The sequence below is a fragment of the Electrona antarctica genome, assembly GCF_951216825.1.
Source record: "Electrona antarctica genome assembly, chromosome: 23".
NCBI classification, from domain to species: domain Eukaryota; kingdom Metazoa; phylum Chordata; class Actinopteri; order Myctophiformes; family Myctophidae; genus Electrona; species Electrona antarctica.
Window position 1 is genome coordinate 22,172,307 of NC_136804.1, and position 17,509 is coordinate 22,189,815.

A 17,509-nucleotide genomic window follows, 5' to 3' on the forward strand; every position below is an offset into this window, starting at 1 on the left:
TGTGCGCACGTCTGTAATCCACGTAAATCGAGAACCGTTCGCCCCACCTACTTCAAATTTGTCACACACGTTCCACACCACCCCAGGGGGTGCAGTGCCCGACCTTGAGTCGGTCGGAACCACGGTTGTCCAGAACCGCCACCAAAGGCCTCTGCCCGGGCTCTGGACAGAGGCCCTATATCTCCATATATGGAGCTGGCCTGTTCTTGACATCACACCATGTTCTGACATCTGCATAGAAGCGAGCAAGCATGGCGAGTTTGAGGAATATGTAGACCCTTTCATCTCTGCTCCACCCCAACACACACTCACAATATTATTCTGACTGTGCTGTGCATGTGTAAGTAAGATCTTTTCTCTCCAATACATTCCTTTAACACGTAGGTTCACATTCTGCCCTGAATGAGAGAGAGGTTGTGTGCTTGTGTCTGTGTTGTAGCATGAATGATAGAGAGAAGTGTGTGTGTGTGTGTGTGTGTGTGTGTGTGTGTGTGTGTGTGCGCGTGCGTGCGTGGCTGCGTGCGTGCGTGTGCGTGCGCGCGCTTGTGTCCGTGTTGCATTACATGATAGAGAAAAGGGTTATTGTGAGAGAAATGATAAGTCACAAAGTCACAAAAAAGAGAGATACTCCCATTGCATCACGCAAGGTAAGGATGAAGGGCGCGGCGCACACGCACGTTTGTGTGCGTGTGTGTGTGTGTGTGTGTGTGTGTGTGTGTGTGTGTGTGTGTGTGTGTGTGTGTGTGTGTGCGTGTGTGGCCTCCTCCCTAGGGGTTGTGTATGGGCTTGTTTCTGCAACATTCCTCTTCTCAGCTGCTGTGGTACATTCCAGAGAGAGAGGGGGGAGGGGGGGGGGGAGAAAGAGAGAGAGAGAGAGAGGGAGGGGGGTCGAGGTGATAGATGAAAGGGATAGGAGGGAAAAGGTGAGTGTTCTGCCAGTGTTGGAAAGTAACTAAAGTAACTTATTTATTACTTTATTACCCTTTTCCCCCAGTAACTAGTCATATAACTAATTAGGCTACTTTTTGTGTAATAATATTACATACTATTTTCCGAAAGTAACTATAGTTACTATTTTCACGAGCCTTGGTAATGGTAGACTGGGTTGAGATGGAGTTGCTTTGCAGGCTGCTGATCCGGTCTAGATCTAGACTCTAGAGCGGATACGGAAACGATGCGTACTTATTATCGGATGTAAGCCTTCAACCTTCCGGAACAAACTGGGCAGTGTGAGACTTTTGGGGTCAAAATATGCAAGCACTGGGGTCGAGAAAAAAAGAAGTAAAGTAACAAAAAGAGGGAGTAATATGTAAAGTAATAATATTATTAGGGGTCAAGCCCAAAGGGCTTATTGTTTCTGTGAAATGTCCGCCATTTTAGCAGTATAATTATTATCATTTATTTTTTTAAATAAGTATCTTTTGTATAACCTTTCCAACACTGCTGTTGACTGTGTCATGTATTCATCTCTCTCTCCTGACCTATGTATGAACTCTAATGTAATCCGCTCTTGCTCTGCGTATCCTCTCCACAATGCGTTGGTGTGTATAGGTCTATATCTGTGCACGAGTAGCCTCGGTACAGTGCATGAGTGGTTGCACAGCAATCTCTCTTCCTCCCCCACCATGTTTTGGTGTTACATAGGATTTACAACAACATTTACGTTACATTTAAGCCAACCACGTGGCCTATAGCATCTCTGTTCTGGCAATGTGATAATAGGCAAAAAGGATGTGCAATGTGATGATGTGTTTTGAGGGGGTGCATACTTAGTTTAGACTAGTCATTGGTTAGACATGGGTTAAGGTTAGGTTTAGGTGTGCTGCCCCGTGGGAGGTTAGGTTTAGGTTAGGGTGAGGGTTTGAGATAGGTTGTAGTTGTAGGACTAATGACTGGTCTAACCAATGACTAGTCTAAACCAAAAACTGTCTAAACTAAGTACTGCATCCGTTTTGAGAGATTTGGTGTAGACTAGAGGGAAAAACGGAGGAGTCCAAGTATAGAGCCCAGGGTACTCTGATGCTTGCGGGTGACCATTTACTGTATAATTGCATGTATTACGGTACTACTTACTACTTCTACTCCAACTGCTTTTTCTACAACTTTTCTTTCTTTTGTTTTTCATTTAGAGTAGCCAATTACCTTTACCCTCTTTTTCTCCCCAATTTAGTCGTTATGCCAATTCATTCCTCCCCACAGACACACATTTCTGTGTTGTCACTGCTGTTGTATCCTACTGACTCACATAAGGACTACTCCTCCTCCCACCCAACACTCCCTGCTGACAGGTGCTGTGTGATAGATAGATAGATAGATAGATAGATAGATAGATAGATAGATAGATAGATAGATAGATAGATAGATAGATAGATAGATAGATAGATAGATAGATAGATAGATAGATAGATAGATACTTGCTCTCTTTCTCTCTCTTTGTATTACAGAGAGGATAATCTCCTGTCCAGTCCGGTGGCATTTGATTATGAATCTATTCCTGGCTATCTCAATCCAGATTATATATGTGTCCTGTTAATCTGCCGGATGCTAGCTGCTGCATCTTCACTCTATGTCCTGGAGAAAAATGTATGCACCATATCTCTCTCTCTATGTGTGTGTGTGCGTGTGCGCGCCTGCCAGTCTGTTTCATTATAATCCAGTGTACCAGTCTATAATATGGACTCTATATGAATAGAATGGATTAGCCCAGCAATGACATATGATGCCAAACTGCAAAGAACCACAAACTCCAAACAACGTTCATGTGTGACAGAGAGAGACACACACACACACACACACACACACACACACACACACACACACACACACACACACACACACACACACACACACACACACACACACACACACACACACACACACACACACACACACACACACACACACACACACACACACACACACACACACACACACACACAGAGGGAGAGCGGGATTCCTAGACCTCTCCCCAGGTCAAGAATGCCTGAATGCCTGTGCATGTCTTCAGTCAAATATTTGTGTGGGGCACATCACGTGAACTAGTCTCTCCTTCTGACTCCTCCTTCCTTGAGAAAGGCACTTTCTAGCCAACCTTGTGAGGACAAAATCTGTGAAATGTGTCCTCAAAATGTGCGCACTGTGATTGGCTGGAAGGTATGTCATTCTGCGCTGTCATTGGTTGAGCATTGCATAACGGGTGTGCCACATGAGCCAATAAATGCCATTGAACAGAGAGATAAGGGGAGATAGACAATGTATTGTCTGCCAAATATGATGTAAATCTTGTCCCCACACGTCTCATAACAATGAAAGGAGAAATTAGGTCAAATGTGGCAAATTTGTGGCAACACAAAGCGCCCCTCACTTCACACGGGTGTGATTTTTGAACAGCTGGTGGATGGAAATGACGCTCGCACGAGGCGGCAATGCGTTTCCAGTTTTCTGGCCCGATGCGTCAAGTTGCAGCCGCACGCGACTCGCGAGCGTCATTTCCATCCACCAGATGTTTAAAAACCAGGAAGACACGCCTGCTCTAGGCAGCATCTTGTCGCGTCTTGTCGCGTATGTTTGGGTGTACCCAGAGAGAGTGGGGGGAGAGAGAGAGGAGAGAGGGGGCTCAGGAGAGCTGAGAGAGAGTGGGGGAGAGAGAGACGTATAGGGATTTAGGGAGAAACTCTGCACATACTTTGGGCATGTCATATCCCCGAACGGGTATGGACTAGTTCAGTCAGATAACTCACAAATAGATTTAACCAATATTTATGATATAGGCTAATGAGAATAGGCTACAAGTTTGCATATAATATTTTATCTTGGCGTTCGGCTCTGCTACATTTTCTCCCTGCTTGGCACAACACCATCAAAACATTAAGAGCAGGGAGATAGATATACTGTACAATAACAACCCCATGGGGACCCCATGAGGAACAGAAATAACCGAGCCCACCGGGGGTGCTGGGGTGGCGGTGGGAGCAAATGAGTGCATAACACACACACACACACACACACACCTGACACACACACACAGTGGCGGCAGTGGCTCAGGGGTAGAGTGGCCGGATATGGTAACTGCAAGGTCGCCAGTTCGAACCCGGGCTCCCCCCAGACGGACGGATGGACAGACAGACAGACAGACAGACAGACTCTGTTAGTAAGCCTATACACATAGCATTTGATTGGGTTGTCATCATGGTCCTGGAGGAGTAGGCTAGCTACTATATTATTTATTAACATGTGACCCAGTCATTATGTTGGTTGTATTGTCCATACTTACATGTTGCATTATGAAATTGTATACAAATATAGCCTATAGGCTACAACACAATTACTATGGGCAGGGCAATACCTTATAACAAAATAAAAAAGTAGGCCTAACCAAACTTTTGTTTTGATACAATGTCAAATGTAAAAAGGTTTGTTATTTTACAACAATTATTTTGTAGTTACACGATTTCAAAACTCTATAGAGCATTCCATGTTTTGAAACAATAAAACAATCACTTTCCCATTTACACAGAATACTTTCAGGGGACCACCGCCATGGCGTTGTTGGCTGACGACCGCTGTGACAAGTTGATTGACGTTCCTCGCGTCCAATCAGACGCCTCGACGCGTGAATCGATGGCCAAATACACCAGTCGGGTGCCATTTCCGGGTGGCGACTGACCAATCACAGCCTGGGAGAGGCGGGGTTGACTCGTGTTGCCATGTCCGCTCATTATAAGCTAAAATGGAACACAACCACCCTAAAGACTTGTGTATTCCTGCATTATCTGCATTGAGTGATCTTGGTACATAGAAATTGATTTATTGGAGATACATGTTGTTGTTCCACTTTTTGTTTTGGCAATGTAAACGTATGTTTTCTCATACCAATAAAGCCCTTTGAATTGAATTGAAAAAATAAATAAATAAAATAAGCAACTTTAGGCTTGTTTTTTCTTTAAAGTTGCTTTATTGGTAGTTTGGTAGTAGGTTTTTGGGTCTTGTTTCTAAAGTGTAGTTGCTTATTTGGGCTTGTTTCCTAAAGTGTAGCCTAGTTGCTTATTTGGGCTTGTTTCTAAAGTGTAGTTGCTTATTTGGGCTTGTTTCTAAAGTGTAGTTGCTTATTTGGGCTTGTTTCCTAAAGTGTAGTTGCTTATTTGGGCTTGCTTCCTAATGTTGTTTAAACCAGTGATTCTCACACATTTCCATGTCAACAAGGGCCCCCAGATTAATGTATTTGTCCAAGAGGACCCTACATCTAAAAATGTTTTGGGCTAGGGGGCCAGATTTTTTTGAGTGGTGCAACCACTCCTATATAGACAGCTACAGTATGTGGGTCCCTGGCTGGCTGGCTGGCTGTGTCCAAGCACGAAAATAGCGTTTGGTTGGTTTTCACCACCAAGTGTCACTGTTGCGCAGCCTAACATACACTGTAGGCTATATATGATGATTTTGGATGTGACAGTACAGTACAGTACAGTAGAGGGACCCCCTGGGGACCCCCACATGGTAACTCTGTCATTTCTGGACCGGTTCGGACGCGGGGCGGCTCGCCGGACCCGGGGTCGGCACCCTGGGCACGTTCCTGTGGGCCTGGAACTTCCCCCGGGGACCCCCACACAGAGTTGCACCACTCACTTCACACGGGTGTGATTTAAAAAAAAAAACAGATCTAGAAGCATTGTGAGCTTGTAGATCTGCTATTTTCACATAGCCTTCCTAGCCCTATAGTCACTTTTTTGGGCTTGTTTTCATAGACCTGTTTGCTTATTTCTCTCAGGCAATCTGGCAGCACTGGTTCTCAGCGGCTTTTCGCCCAGGTCCGGATGTTCTCTTCTCTCCCCAACAGTGAAGAATAAACGAGTTCCAGTGCGTGTGAATGTGGCAACCAACCCTGAGACAGGGAGGGGTAGTTTTAGATTGACTAGACTAGGGCTTTTTTTTTTTTGGTTCCTGTCTTTTTTCCCTTATTATTCCAGGGACGACTTATTTTAGAGTTTATGCAAAGCGTCCAGTCCAGCCACGTTTACAAACTACTTACACACCCCGGCGAGGAGAGAAGACGAACGGCACGCTCCATCCGATCCAACCTAACATAACCACCGCTTTTTGGGAATATATATCACTTGAGAAAACAAGCAAGCCGAAGAGGATATAACGAAGTGGGAAAAGAGAGAGAGAGAGAGCCAGGACAGGAGAGAACATGGGACGGTAAAAAAGGCAAAGAGCGAGGGGTGTTGTTAAAACGAAACGATGATCATCTGGGACGAGTCTTGAATTTTATTTATTTACCTCATTCCTCCCCCACCCCCCCTTGTTTCTTTTTTATTATTATTATCATTATTATTATTTCTGGTTCTCTCCCGGTTCTATTTCGCCGGCCGGGCCGGGGGGGTTGGGTTTTATTTATAAGAGAGGAAAACGGCAGCAGCCCAGCCAGCCAGCGTGGGAATTAATTTAAAGGATATCACCATGGACCAGCCGAGCATCCTGAGAAAGTTTATCCAGGGGGTGAACGCCATGAGAGAGGGGGACGACCGGGGAGAGGACAACTTCGGCAGCGACTTCATGGTACGTGGGTCACCCGACCCTCCTCACGGCATTATTTACCCCTGAGAGAGAGAAACCGTGGGACTATCCCAAGTTCTTCCTAATAAAGACCCTTTCATGACCCTTGGTTACCTTTTCTGTATTTGGGACGGGTCCCGAAAGGGGCTAGCCTTTGAGATTTAAGACTCTCGTGGATGTATTTTTTATCGATTTTGACATACACGTGTCAGACATGTCAGAATCGATAAAACACATCTACGGGAGTCTAAATCTTAGGTTAGAAAGGGGCTAGAGAGGCTATCCCTTCTTCCTTAACCCCCTCTTCCCTCCCTCTAGCTCTTTCTATCACTCTCTCCATTAAATTCCCCAAAAGCTTCTCCTCTGTCTGTCTGGCTGCCACCCTCTATCCTTTATCTCTCAGTCTCTCCACCTCTACCAACTTATTGCCCATTATTTATTTACCCCCCGGGCTGAAACCTATGTAATGTGTTTTTGTCCCTAGAGAGACCCTTTCTCTGTACCCTACCTCTAGTGTCATACAACTCACTACCTTCTCGCGTCTGTCTGTCTGTCTGTTTGCCCCGGGCTGCCTTCCTTTTCCAAAACCCCACGGGACTGTCCCATGGATTACCCCAGGACAGGAGGCTATCCTAAATCCTAACCCCTTTCGGGACCCTCATTGGTTACCCTTTTCTGTATTTGGGACGTCGACGTCCCAAATACAGAAAAAGGTAACCAGGGTCCCGAAAGGAGATATACCTAACCTATCCATTCACCCCTCCCTAGCTCGAGTCCTCAGTCCTCACCACCACCACCTGCAGGCCGAACCGGACGGCCGGGACAGGCGAGGAGGCAGGCGGTATTCAGAATGCCCGACCTCCCCTCCCCATTCTCTCTCACTCCCACGTCCAGGCTTAGTTCGGGGCCTACTGTTGTATAGCATTGTTTCTCAGTCAAAACAACGTCAAAATATAACAATACGGGGAGGAAAAGTGACCCCTGCGATTTTAGAGACTCTAAAATCACTGCATGTCCTAAATGTCATGTAGTGGACACAGCCCAAGAGAGACAGAGGGGGTACCCCGGTGTCCAGTCCTGTATATGGCCAACAAAGCACGCATTATATTATAATGTCTTGGTTGTAGTTTAGTATCTACTGTTTGAAATGTTTGAGCAGCAATTATATCTTTGTCATGTCCATAGGTTTACAGACAGTAGGCCAGTGGGTAGTTTTCAATTCACAGCACTCATGTGTGTGGCTGTTGTGACTGAGGATAATGTCATTTGTCAACAAACCCCATGCACACGCTCCCATTCTATCCACAACAGAGACGTTACAGAAGCATTAAACATCTGTATGTCGTTTATAAAAACTCGACAAGAGGGCTCATTTTATTGTGTTGTTAATGTGACAGTGTAAAGCAGCAGCACAGCATGTTTGGCTATGTTGTTAGCTGCAGGCTAAAAGCTAGCCTGGTGGTGTGTGTACATTGGCTGGCTGCTGGTGTTCTGCGTTGACAAGTTTTTACGTTTTTTGCTTCGATGTATGTATAAAGCTGCTCCGTTTTTTTTTAGTGCTGGATGAGTTTGTCGTTGACATTCAAATGGCTGTCGTTTATTTGTGGCTTGTTCGGGGAGGAAGGATTAATTCGGAAATAACATTAACAACAAGGCAATGTGCACAAGTTTAACTTGCTTGCCCCAATCATCCTCCCCTCCTTTCAACACCATGCCTGTGCAAAAGCAAGATTATGAGAAAATTAACGCATACATATTGCATGATGAATAATAGGCCTATAGGCTACTAAAACTACAATCTTGTGAAATTATGACACTGGGCAACCAGTTCCTGTACACTCTCTCTCTCTCACACACACACACACACACACACACACACACACACACACACACACACACACACACACACACACACACACACAAGACACATCCCTGCCTAAAGCTTGCTTGCTGGAGCTTGCAACATTCTTTCTGGTGCATTTCATAACTAACTCTGTTCTGGCTGCAAAACTGGAGCTTTACTCTCTCTTGTCTCACACTCACACACTGACAAACTCACGATGACCAGGCTGTGCATTTGAGAAGTTCATCATATTTAAAGAAAGCAATCTGAGCAATTCTCTCGTGTGTGTGTGTGTGTGTGTGTGAGTGTGAGACTGTGAGTGTGTGTGTGAGCGGATGTTGCGCAAATCCTACCCTACCAGGGGCGTTGGAATGACAGGCATTGAGGAAGTGTGTTATGGCCTACTGTAGGAGAGGTCCTGAGACTGGGAATTCAGTTGAGGTATTATAATCTATCGCTCACTCGTATTTCCATGAGATGTTTCACGACTCATGTAGCGTCCCTCCCTATTCTATTGCAAACACTCAGCAAAAATAGCTGATCTACAAGCTGCATCGTGATGTCTCTGTGAGCTTGTATGTAGATTGGATGATTTTTTTGGTCTAAGTGGTTTGGGGGGCCAAGGATAGAGCCCTGGGGGACCCCAGTCAACTAAGGCCACATTTACATTACACTTAAGTTGCAGCCAAATCCAGCCTGAAATCAGATCTGGATGTGGCACAGTGATTACTGCGTTCAGACTGAGACAGTTATTCTGAAATCAGATTTGAAACCACCTCTGAATGTGGCTCAAGTCGCATTTGTGCCACAAGTCGGATTCCGATTTATTTTTTGTTCGATGTGGCACAGATCTGATTCAGGCTATTTGGCTGCCAGTGTAAATGGGGCCATAAGTATATAGGGTATATGTGGTTAGGGAGACTAGGATAGACATTATCTCAGAGGAAAAAATCCATGGCAATGTTTGCACGTTACACACTGACACTGTCACACTTACACATTATTACCTCACATGTCTTCAAGACAGTTTTGCACAACATTGTGTGACACTACTAGGTTTAGAGGTGGACTTAAGACTTGCGACACCGCAAAAGCACACAGCAGGCATCTTGACCCGTAGAGTGACTCGAGGCTCCACAAAACACACATTCTTTTTCGCCTCATATTGTTGTCTATATATAGGGTGTATTTTATAGACTTAATTATAGGGCTGTACTTGGCCAGAGAGTCATAGATTATATGTCTTAGTCCTGCAGTCATTCGAAGCCTTTCACAGCTATACTGTCTGTCGCCCACATAAGTAGACTGGGACTTTTTTTTAGCCTATGTGACATAAATGCGAAGACATTGTGGGGGCGTTTTGGTGTCGGTATGTATGCATAATGCCACATGTATGTGCTCTGGCCACATTGGTATATAAATTATAATAGTGAGGCTCTATGGCTTTGAATCCCACTTCTCCTAGTCCTAACCTGTGTTCTTATCTCTCCTCCTCACTCTTTAAAACTCTGCCATACCATCTATTAAAAGCAGAAATGCTACCCTAGAAAAACGTTTGTAACATTCAGTGGTTTCTTTCTGCACCAAAGAGGCATTGTGGACGGTAAAGAAAATGCTATCTGAAAGACGGTTAACCATCCTGTGTGTGTGTGCGCGTGCGCCGTGCGTGCGTGTGTGTGCGGCTGTGCGTGTGTGTGTGCAGTTTCAGGCCTATCGGTCCAGTGGTGCCTAAGTTTAGCAGGGGCAAAAAGATGATCTTCGGCCGTCCGGCCTGACAGAGATAACAAATGTCCTGACATGATTAATATTGTAATATTATCCCATGGTGATGGCTTTGACATTTTACCAGCTATCATTATTATCATTATTATTATCATTATTACAGCTAATATCATTACTGTTGTGACGAAAAGAGAGTTGAGCCAGAAGGCAAAGCTCTCTGTCTACCGAGCAATCTTCGTTCCTACTCTCACCTATGGTCATGAAGTGTGGGTCATGACCGAAAGAATAAGGTCGCGAATACAAGCGGCCGAAATGAGTTTTCTTCGACGGGTGGCTGGCATCTCCCTTAGAGATAGGGTGAGAAGTTCAGTCACACGAGAGAGACTCGGAGTAGAACCGCTGCTCCTTCGCCTGGAAAGGAGTCAGCTGAGGTGGTTCGGGCATCTGGTTAGGATGCCTCGCGGGCGCCTCCCTAGGGAGGTCCTCGACGCACGTCCCACTGGGAGGAGACCCCGGGGCAGACCAAGGCGCAGTTGGAGGAAATACATCGACTCACTGGCCTTGGAGCATTTCGGAATCCCCCAGTAGGAAGTCACTAATGTTGCTGTGGAGAGGGAAGTCTGGAGCACTCTGGTGGAGCTGTTGCCCCCGCGACCCGACTACGGATAAGCGGTTGAAGATGGATGGATGGATGGATCATTATTTCCATTAGAGCATGTTTTCTATATGATGGATATTAGCCTACTACTGTCACTACAATCTTTTTATTTTAGGACACTGACTGTTAATACAGACAAAACTGCACTGTATTAACAGTAATAACCGTTTTTGGGAATATAATATATTTTTTTGGCTTTTCTGCCTTTTATTTGGAGAGTGACGGGGAAACGAAAAGAAAGACAGAGGGAGTGGCCCGCAGAAAAGGCTGTCTCACTGTCGGGGTGCTTCAGAGCCTATGTGGTACATGTGCGTTATCCAACACTAGGCCATCGGGTGCTCCCTTGACAGCAGTAACTTGTCACAGAAATCTTTTATTTACTTTGGAAACAGTGTCTTTATGTACGTCTGTTGTCTATTCCTGCAGTTAGTTCATCAAATCACACTAATGCTTCTTATCTGCTAGGATTAGGAACCAGACGTCCAACCTTCATCTGCCACCTAAATGCCAACAGACACATCTGGTTGGCACAGTGGTGTAGAAATGTACTGACAAGTTGGTATAGGAACCGTTCAGCCTGCTGACGCACAGTAGGGTGTTAACGACTTGTGATTTTTGCAAGTCGACTTGCTGTCAGTAAAAGTTGAAGTCGAGTCGACTTCTCGTGGGGGCATCGTTTGGGGATAAAGTTTGTGCTTCTGTTCTGACTTCTCTGACACAGTGCAGTTCAGCTAGTCAATCAGTGGGAAACAGAGCAGTTGAGCAGCGGCTCCCGATGCAGTTGCAAACTTCTGTCTGTGACAGTAATCAATTATACAATTTGAATTATTTATTTTGTAACCCATTTTTTCCACCCACTGTCTAATCTAATGTAATCCTTGGCTCTACACTCCCTCCTCCAACCTGGGGAGAGCAGCAGACTGACCTCATGCTTCCTTCAATGCATGAGCGCCCAAGCTTTTTCACCTGCCCAAGGGGGAGTTTCCCCGTTTGGACGTAGCGCGTGGAAAGGAACACGTTATTCCAACCAGTTCCTTTTACAGTTTGAATTCTGACGCACAAAAATAATGATTTTGTTTTTTCTGACTTTCGACTTTGTGTTAATGAAGTCGACTTGATGAAGTCGACTTTTTGGTTAATTCCCTTACACAGAGACAGGTGACACGACAGGACCTCATGACATTAAACACTTACATTGAAGCCCTGTGTAGCTGTTGCTATTATATCCCGTAAGTAACTTACAACACACATCGATATCCACACACACAGATTCTAAATAATCCCCTAGATCAGCAGCCATTATCAAATTGTTGGTCAGTGAGTCACGGTGAATGGACAAACATCCCTCTGATCCTACAGAGATCCTGCAGCAACAGACAATTGACACAACACGAATGACAGATGAGAGCTCAAAAGAGGTCAGGAGTGAATTATTTCATATGTTTTATTGTCTGTCTCGTCTTGTCTAACCTGAGAAACCACTGGACCAGTCGCGTCAAACCTTTCATGCACGCTAGTAGGCCAAGGAAGATACTCCACCGTCGTCCACCCCAGATGTTTCAAATAAGCCTCATAGTGGTGCTATACCAGGCCAATGCCAGATTTGCAACCATTGCCATATGGCATATGGCCTGGCGTGCATTGATTGATTGATTGAATACTTTATTTTATATACTTTATCAGAAATGTAAATAGCATGAGAAACAGTCAGACATTTAGGGCCCTATTTCTTTTATACTATTACTAACAAATTTCGTAAAATTGTTCAACTAGCCGATCGATACATCGACAGGTTGTGAACCTGTAGATTGGCTACTATTCAAAAATGTGTTTTCAAAATAGTAAAAAATAGGTTACGGATTTACGGATAAGGCACTGGAAAAAATAGGGCCCTAGGCTAAAAGGATAAGACGAGGGGTCTTGTTTCCATTGTGGTCCTGGTGTGCTGAGTGCTCTCGTCACGTATGTAGCTGTCAAAGTGAAATTGCCCCCCCCCCCCCCCCCCCCCACACACACACTAATAATTTTCAACATTAATGGCACGAACAGGAATATACCACGATAACACTGACTGTGGTGTTGTGGGACCTGCAAACAGCACATTGCAATTTGTCATCTCTTTCCCCATACCAAGCTGAAATCATAGGCTACTGCAGGCCTTGTTGATGGTATTTTGAAGCTCTGGGTCCAAAATCTGTGATTTGCCAGACCTACAGTTGCCAAAAAAATCTGCAAGCTTGCGAATCCACTTTAACACTCTTAGAGTTATACTAACACTGAGGAGATGCTGGTAGTTGGCTGGCTGGTTTATCCTTGCAGTGAACCCTTTCATCAACAGTCAGTATTTGTGTGTCCAGAGACCCATATTTAAATAGACATTGCTGCATGTTAGGGCTGGTAAATTATTATTCGAATCTCAAATATTCCTCGAATTTGGGGAAGTATATATTAGATTCTTTTTTAATGAGTTTTATTTTCACAGGGACAATACAGAAAAACAATGTATCAAGTTATAATTACAAATAAAATATATTTTTTATTGGAGCCGAGCAGCAGGCGCGCGGCCGTGCACTGTCCCTCTTCCACTGGCATCCTGTTTTTGATAAGTCATTTTCATGGGGAAAGCATTTTATAATAATAAAAATGTGAATATATTCGATAAAATTTTAAGACCAATATTCGAATGTAATTTCTGAGGAATGTTAACAGCCCGCTGCCCTACTGCATGTGTTCCATGTAATATCACAGGACGTTGCTGACCCAGCAGACCTGTACATTATATGCTGCTATGATGAAAACCTGTAGTATGACATGTAGCTATAATTTACAGGTCTGTTAAACGGTGCATAAACTGGTTTTCTTCTGGATTCCGGAGTTGGCCACAAGCCTATCCATACTTTTCTTTATTTGTTTATTTAGACGGGAGTCACGGGACAATGCATGTTAATGGACACTACACTACATAAATGCAATGTAAATACACCGGATTTAGCAAAAATGCTCATTTTCATCCACAGTCCCCACATGAAAACGCACGCGCACACACACACACACACACACACACACACAAAACGAATGTCTGAGTCTGTGTTTTTTATTCCATATGTACCGTTATTATTCCAGAGATGCCCGAGGGCGAGAATCGACCTCGCCGTTTATCCGCCTGGGTGACGGCAGACTGCTGTGCGATTACTGGCACTTTGGCATGGGGGGGGGGGGGGGGTCAGATCAACATATCCGCCTGGGTGACGGCAGACTGCTGGCCGATTGCTGGCGCTTTGGCAGGGGGGGGGGGGTCAGATCAACATATCCGCCTGGGTGACGGCAGACTGCTGGGCGAGCGCTGGCGCTTTGGTATGGGGGGTCAGATCAACATATGGAATGAATTCTGTACTGGCCATATATGGAGCGTGTCTTGAGTGCACAGGGTTTGATGAGGGCCCAGGTAGGACCGGGCCTTAAGTTTCGGGCCTGTTGATAACTCTAGTTTTCGCCGGCTGCTGGGCGCTGCTGCACTAATAACTTTAGGGCGGGCCCGACTAGAGTTTAAATGGACAGGTATCAGTCAAAAGGGAGACATCGAAGAGGAAGGACGGGTGGGGAAGGATCAACATATGGAATGTCAGAACAGGTCAGCTATTTGTCTCTTTCTTTTTCTAAATTAGCCATTCGCTAAGTCCCTCCCCAACCCGCCCGTGTCCAATAGGCACGTTAGCAACAGTTACTAAGAGGAGACATGGCACGCTTTCCTTCTCACCCATTGAGATGCATGTACAATGACGGGGATTTCTCTATATAAATTATCAATCATTTCAGTAGCAAGAGCTTCAGAATGTCTTCTAAATCTAGTCAACCAGGCCTGCAGTAGGCTATGCACTGGACAAATGTGCATGACATTATTTCAATAAACTAGAAATACGAGGAAATGTTAGAGGGAGTAATGGTATCCAACTCAATCAACTTACAACCGTCCGAAAGGAGTTTTCATGTAATGCACGCATTGCACGGTAAGACTACGGTGATTAGTATTAATGCCATCACCTGGGTGGAGGAGTCGTGTTAACTTTCCCGACGTTAACTAAACGGTGTATGTGTTCAACAACACAGCCATGCAAAATAACATTGACGGCTATGAGGTGACGAAAGCTTACCATCCTTGGCAACGGTTGCTAAACTATTTGGATTGGCATTGGACAATCGCCTTTGGGGTGGCGTTTGGGTAGGCTAATACATTTCCCTTCCATTTTTATACAGCACAGCATCCTACAAACTGCCCCCTTTCTTTCTGTTCCTGCCACAACTTGCCATCACTTCCGCAAACCAGGAGATGAACGAGTGACGTCAGGACTTCGGCACTGTATCTATACAGTGTGGATTTTGACAGCAAACTCTGATTTAGTTATAGTCATAGTCTTTTAGTTACTTTTTCCGAAAGTAACAAAGTGTGAATATGGCAAATTCTGCTGAGTGGACTAAAGACATATGGAACACACACATTCTTTACAGATGTGGATACACACATACTGTCGTATGGACAAGCACATATTAACTCTACGCACACCATGACAGTCTAGACAAGGTTTAGACCTAGATCTGTGTGTGTGTGTGTGTGTGTGTGTGTGTGTGTGTGTGTGTGTGTGTGTGTGTGTGTGTGTGTGTGTGTGTGTGTGTGTGTGTGTGTGTGTGTGTGTGTGTGTGTGTGTGTGTGTGTGTGTGTGTGTGTGTGTGTGTGTGTGTGTGTGTGTGTGTGTGTGTGTGTGTGTGTGTGTGTGTGTGTGTGTGTGTGTGTGTCTTCCTGCCCTTTGATGTCCTGCCCCTGAGTCATCAGCTTTCAGAGAGAGAGTATGTATACACACACACTGTACATGCCTCCTGTCTGGCAGACATAAAACTCTCAAGGGTGGCTTGGAAATTAGATGCCAAAATGCCAAACACCGTCCATCCAGTATGTTCAATATTGACTGGTCAGTGGTGGTTTCAAAAAGGGATCTGACTCCCTGATGTGTGGCCTTCATCGTGCGTGTGCGACTGTGCGTGCGTGTGTATTTGTGGACCGAGGCTTAGATTTATTGCCGCAGGAAGTGAGTAACCAGAAACTATGGTGGTTTAGATCAGCTGGATGTACTGGGCATGCTCCGTACTGCACAGGTGTTTCCTACAGTCCGCCTGACCATACTGAGTTACTGACACACACTCAACGCACACACGCACGCACATCCTGATGGGTAATTAGGCAGAGCCCTTCCTGCTTTGCTTCAGTGGTTGCCGGGTAATCACTCAGCCACTGTACCATAGATTTGTGTGTGTGTGGGTGTGTGTGTGTGTGTGTGTGTGGGTGTGTGTGTGTGTGTGTGTGTGCGCGTCCATTACCCCGTTGTCCTGTTGACTATGTCATTCTGTTCCACTGACCTAGATTGGTTGCTGTGTGCACACTTGAGTGCTTGGTATGGTGACTAATGTTGGTCACCAAGCAAAATGTTAGGGCAGACACATTTATGCGCGCACACACCCCCCTGTACAGTACACACAGGGAGTCCATAATATAGCCTTGAGTCATGCTAGTGACCAGGGTGGGTCTGTGAATCGTTTCCTGTCTGCTACTGTGTGTCGCTCGCTACTACAGACTGAGCACTGATCCAAGATCATGTTATTAAAATACTCCATTAATAGATAAGCATAAATATATATCGTGGACGTGAAGTCAAACGGTTAACTTTCAATCAAAGTTTCAACCTGACGTCGCTATGTTAGTCGAAAACGTTCAAAATGTTTCAAAAATAGTAGATCTGCAACAAGGTTACAGTGTGTTGCGAATGCGCTAAAAAGTAGTGGTTAATCAAACTAGTTGATTTAGTTGATTATGAAACAATCAATTCGATTCCTTTCCACGTCCATTTGTTGATGTATGATGAATAAAATAAAAACTGCTTTTCGTATTCATCATCAATGTAATGGATGGATTGCTAAGGAAATAATACATAGTTGCAAACTTGCAGCCCCACATCCATTATTATATTATTTGTACATTATACATTATTATGAAGCTTCAGTTTGTATATATTAAAGCCTACAAAATACTAATGGCAAAATTCACAGTGAATGGATTGGGGCGGTTTACGGTGTTGCAATGTTAAGGTTATATTAGGGTTAGTTAGGTCCCATTCACAAAATATATATTGCTGTAAAGATGCCCATATAGTTTTTCCCTCTTCAAGCCACATACTGTATGGCTTTGTGCCACACTATTTGTTGAGGCCGGTGCATTTTTCACCGTCGGTCACCCTCATGAGTTTATGGAGTTGTGCTGAGGCGTCATCTATTCTAGGGCCTATAGCAGAAGCCTGAACATGGACAATGACAGACAGTCGCAATCAAAACGGTAACGTAAAGCAGGGGTGGGCAACTTTGACGATGGCGAGGACCACTATATTTCCACACTCACTCCAGAGGGCCACTATATTTCCACACTCACTCCAGAGGGCCACTATATTTCCACACTCACTCCAGAGGATCACTATATTTCCACACTCACTCCAGAGGACCACTATATTTCCACACTCACTCCAGAGGACCACTATATTTCCACACTCACTCCAGAGGACCACTATATTTCCACACTCACTCCAGAGGACCACTATATTTCCACACTCACTCCAGAGGACCACTATATTTCCACACTCACTCCAGAGGGCCACATTGCATATTACTGTTGTAGCAAAAATAGCCGATCCACA

General features: G+C 44.8%; 1 protein-coding gene across 2 annotated transcripts in view; it reads left to right on the forward strand.

Moving 5' to 3' along the window:
* Positions 1 to 5,810: 5,810 nt before the first annotated feature.
* LOC306916432 (tyrosine-protein phosphatase non-receptor type 12-like) overlaps positions 5,811 to 17,509 on the forward strand; it is a 52,165-nt gene continuing 40,466 nt past the window's right edge. For both annotated transcript variants that reach the window (XM_079494282.1, XM_079494281.1), the window contains exon 1: positions 5,811 to 6,555. In XM_079494282.1, coding sequence (XP_079350408.1) covers positions 6,457 to 6,555 — 99 coding nt within the window. In that variant the 5' untranslated portion in view covers positions 5,811 to 6,456. The remainder of the gene's footprint in view (positions 6,556 to 17,509) is intronic.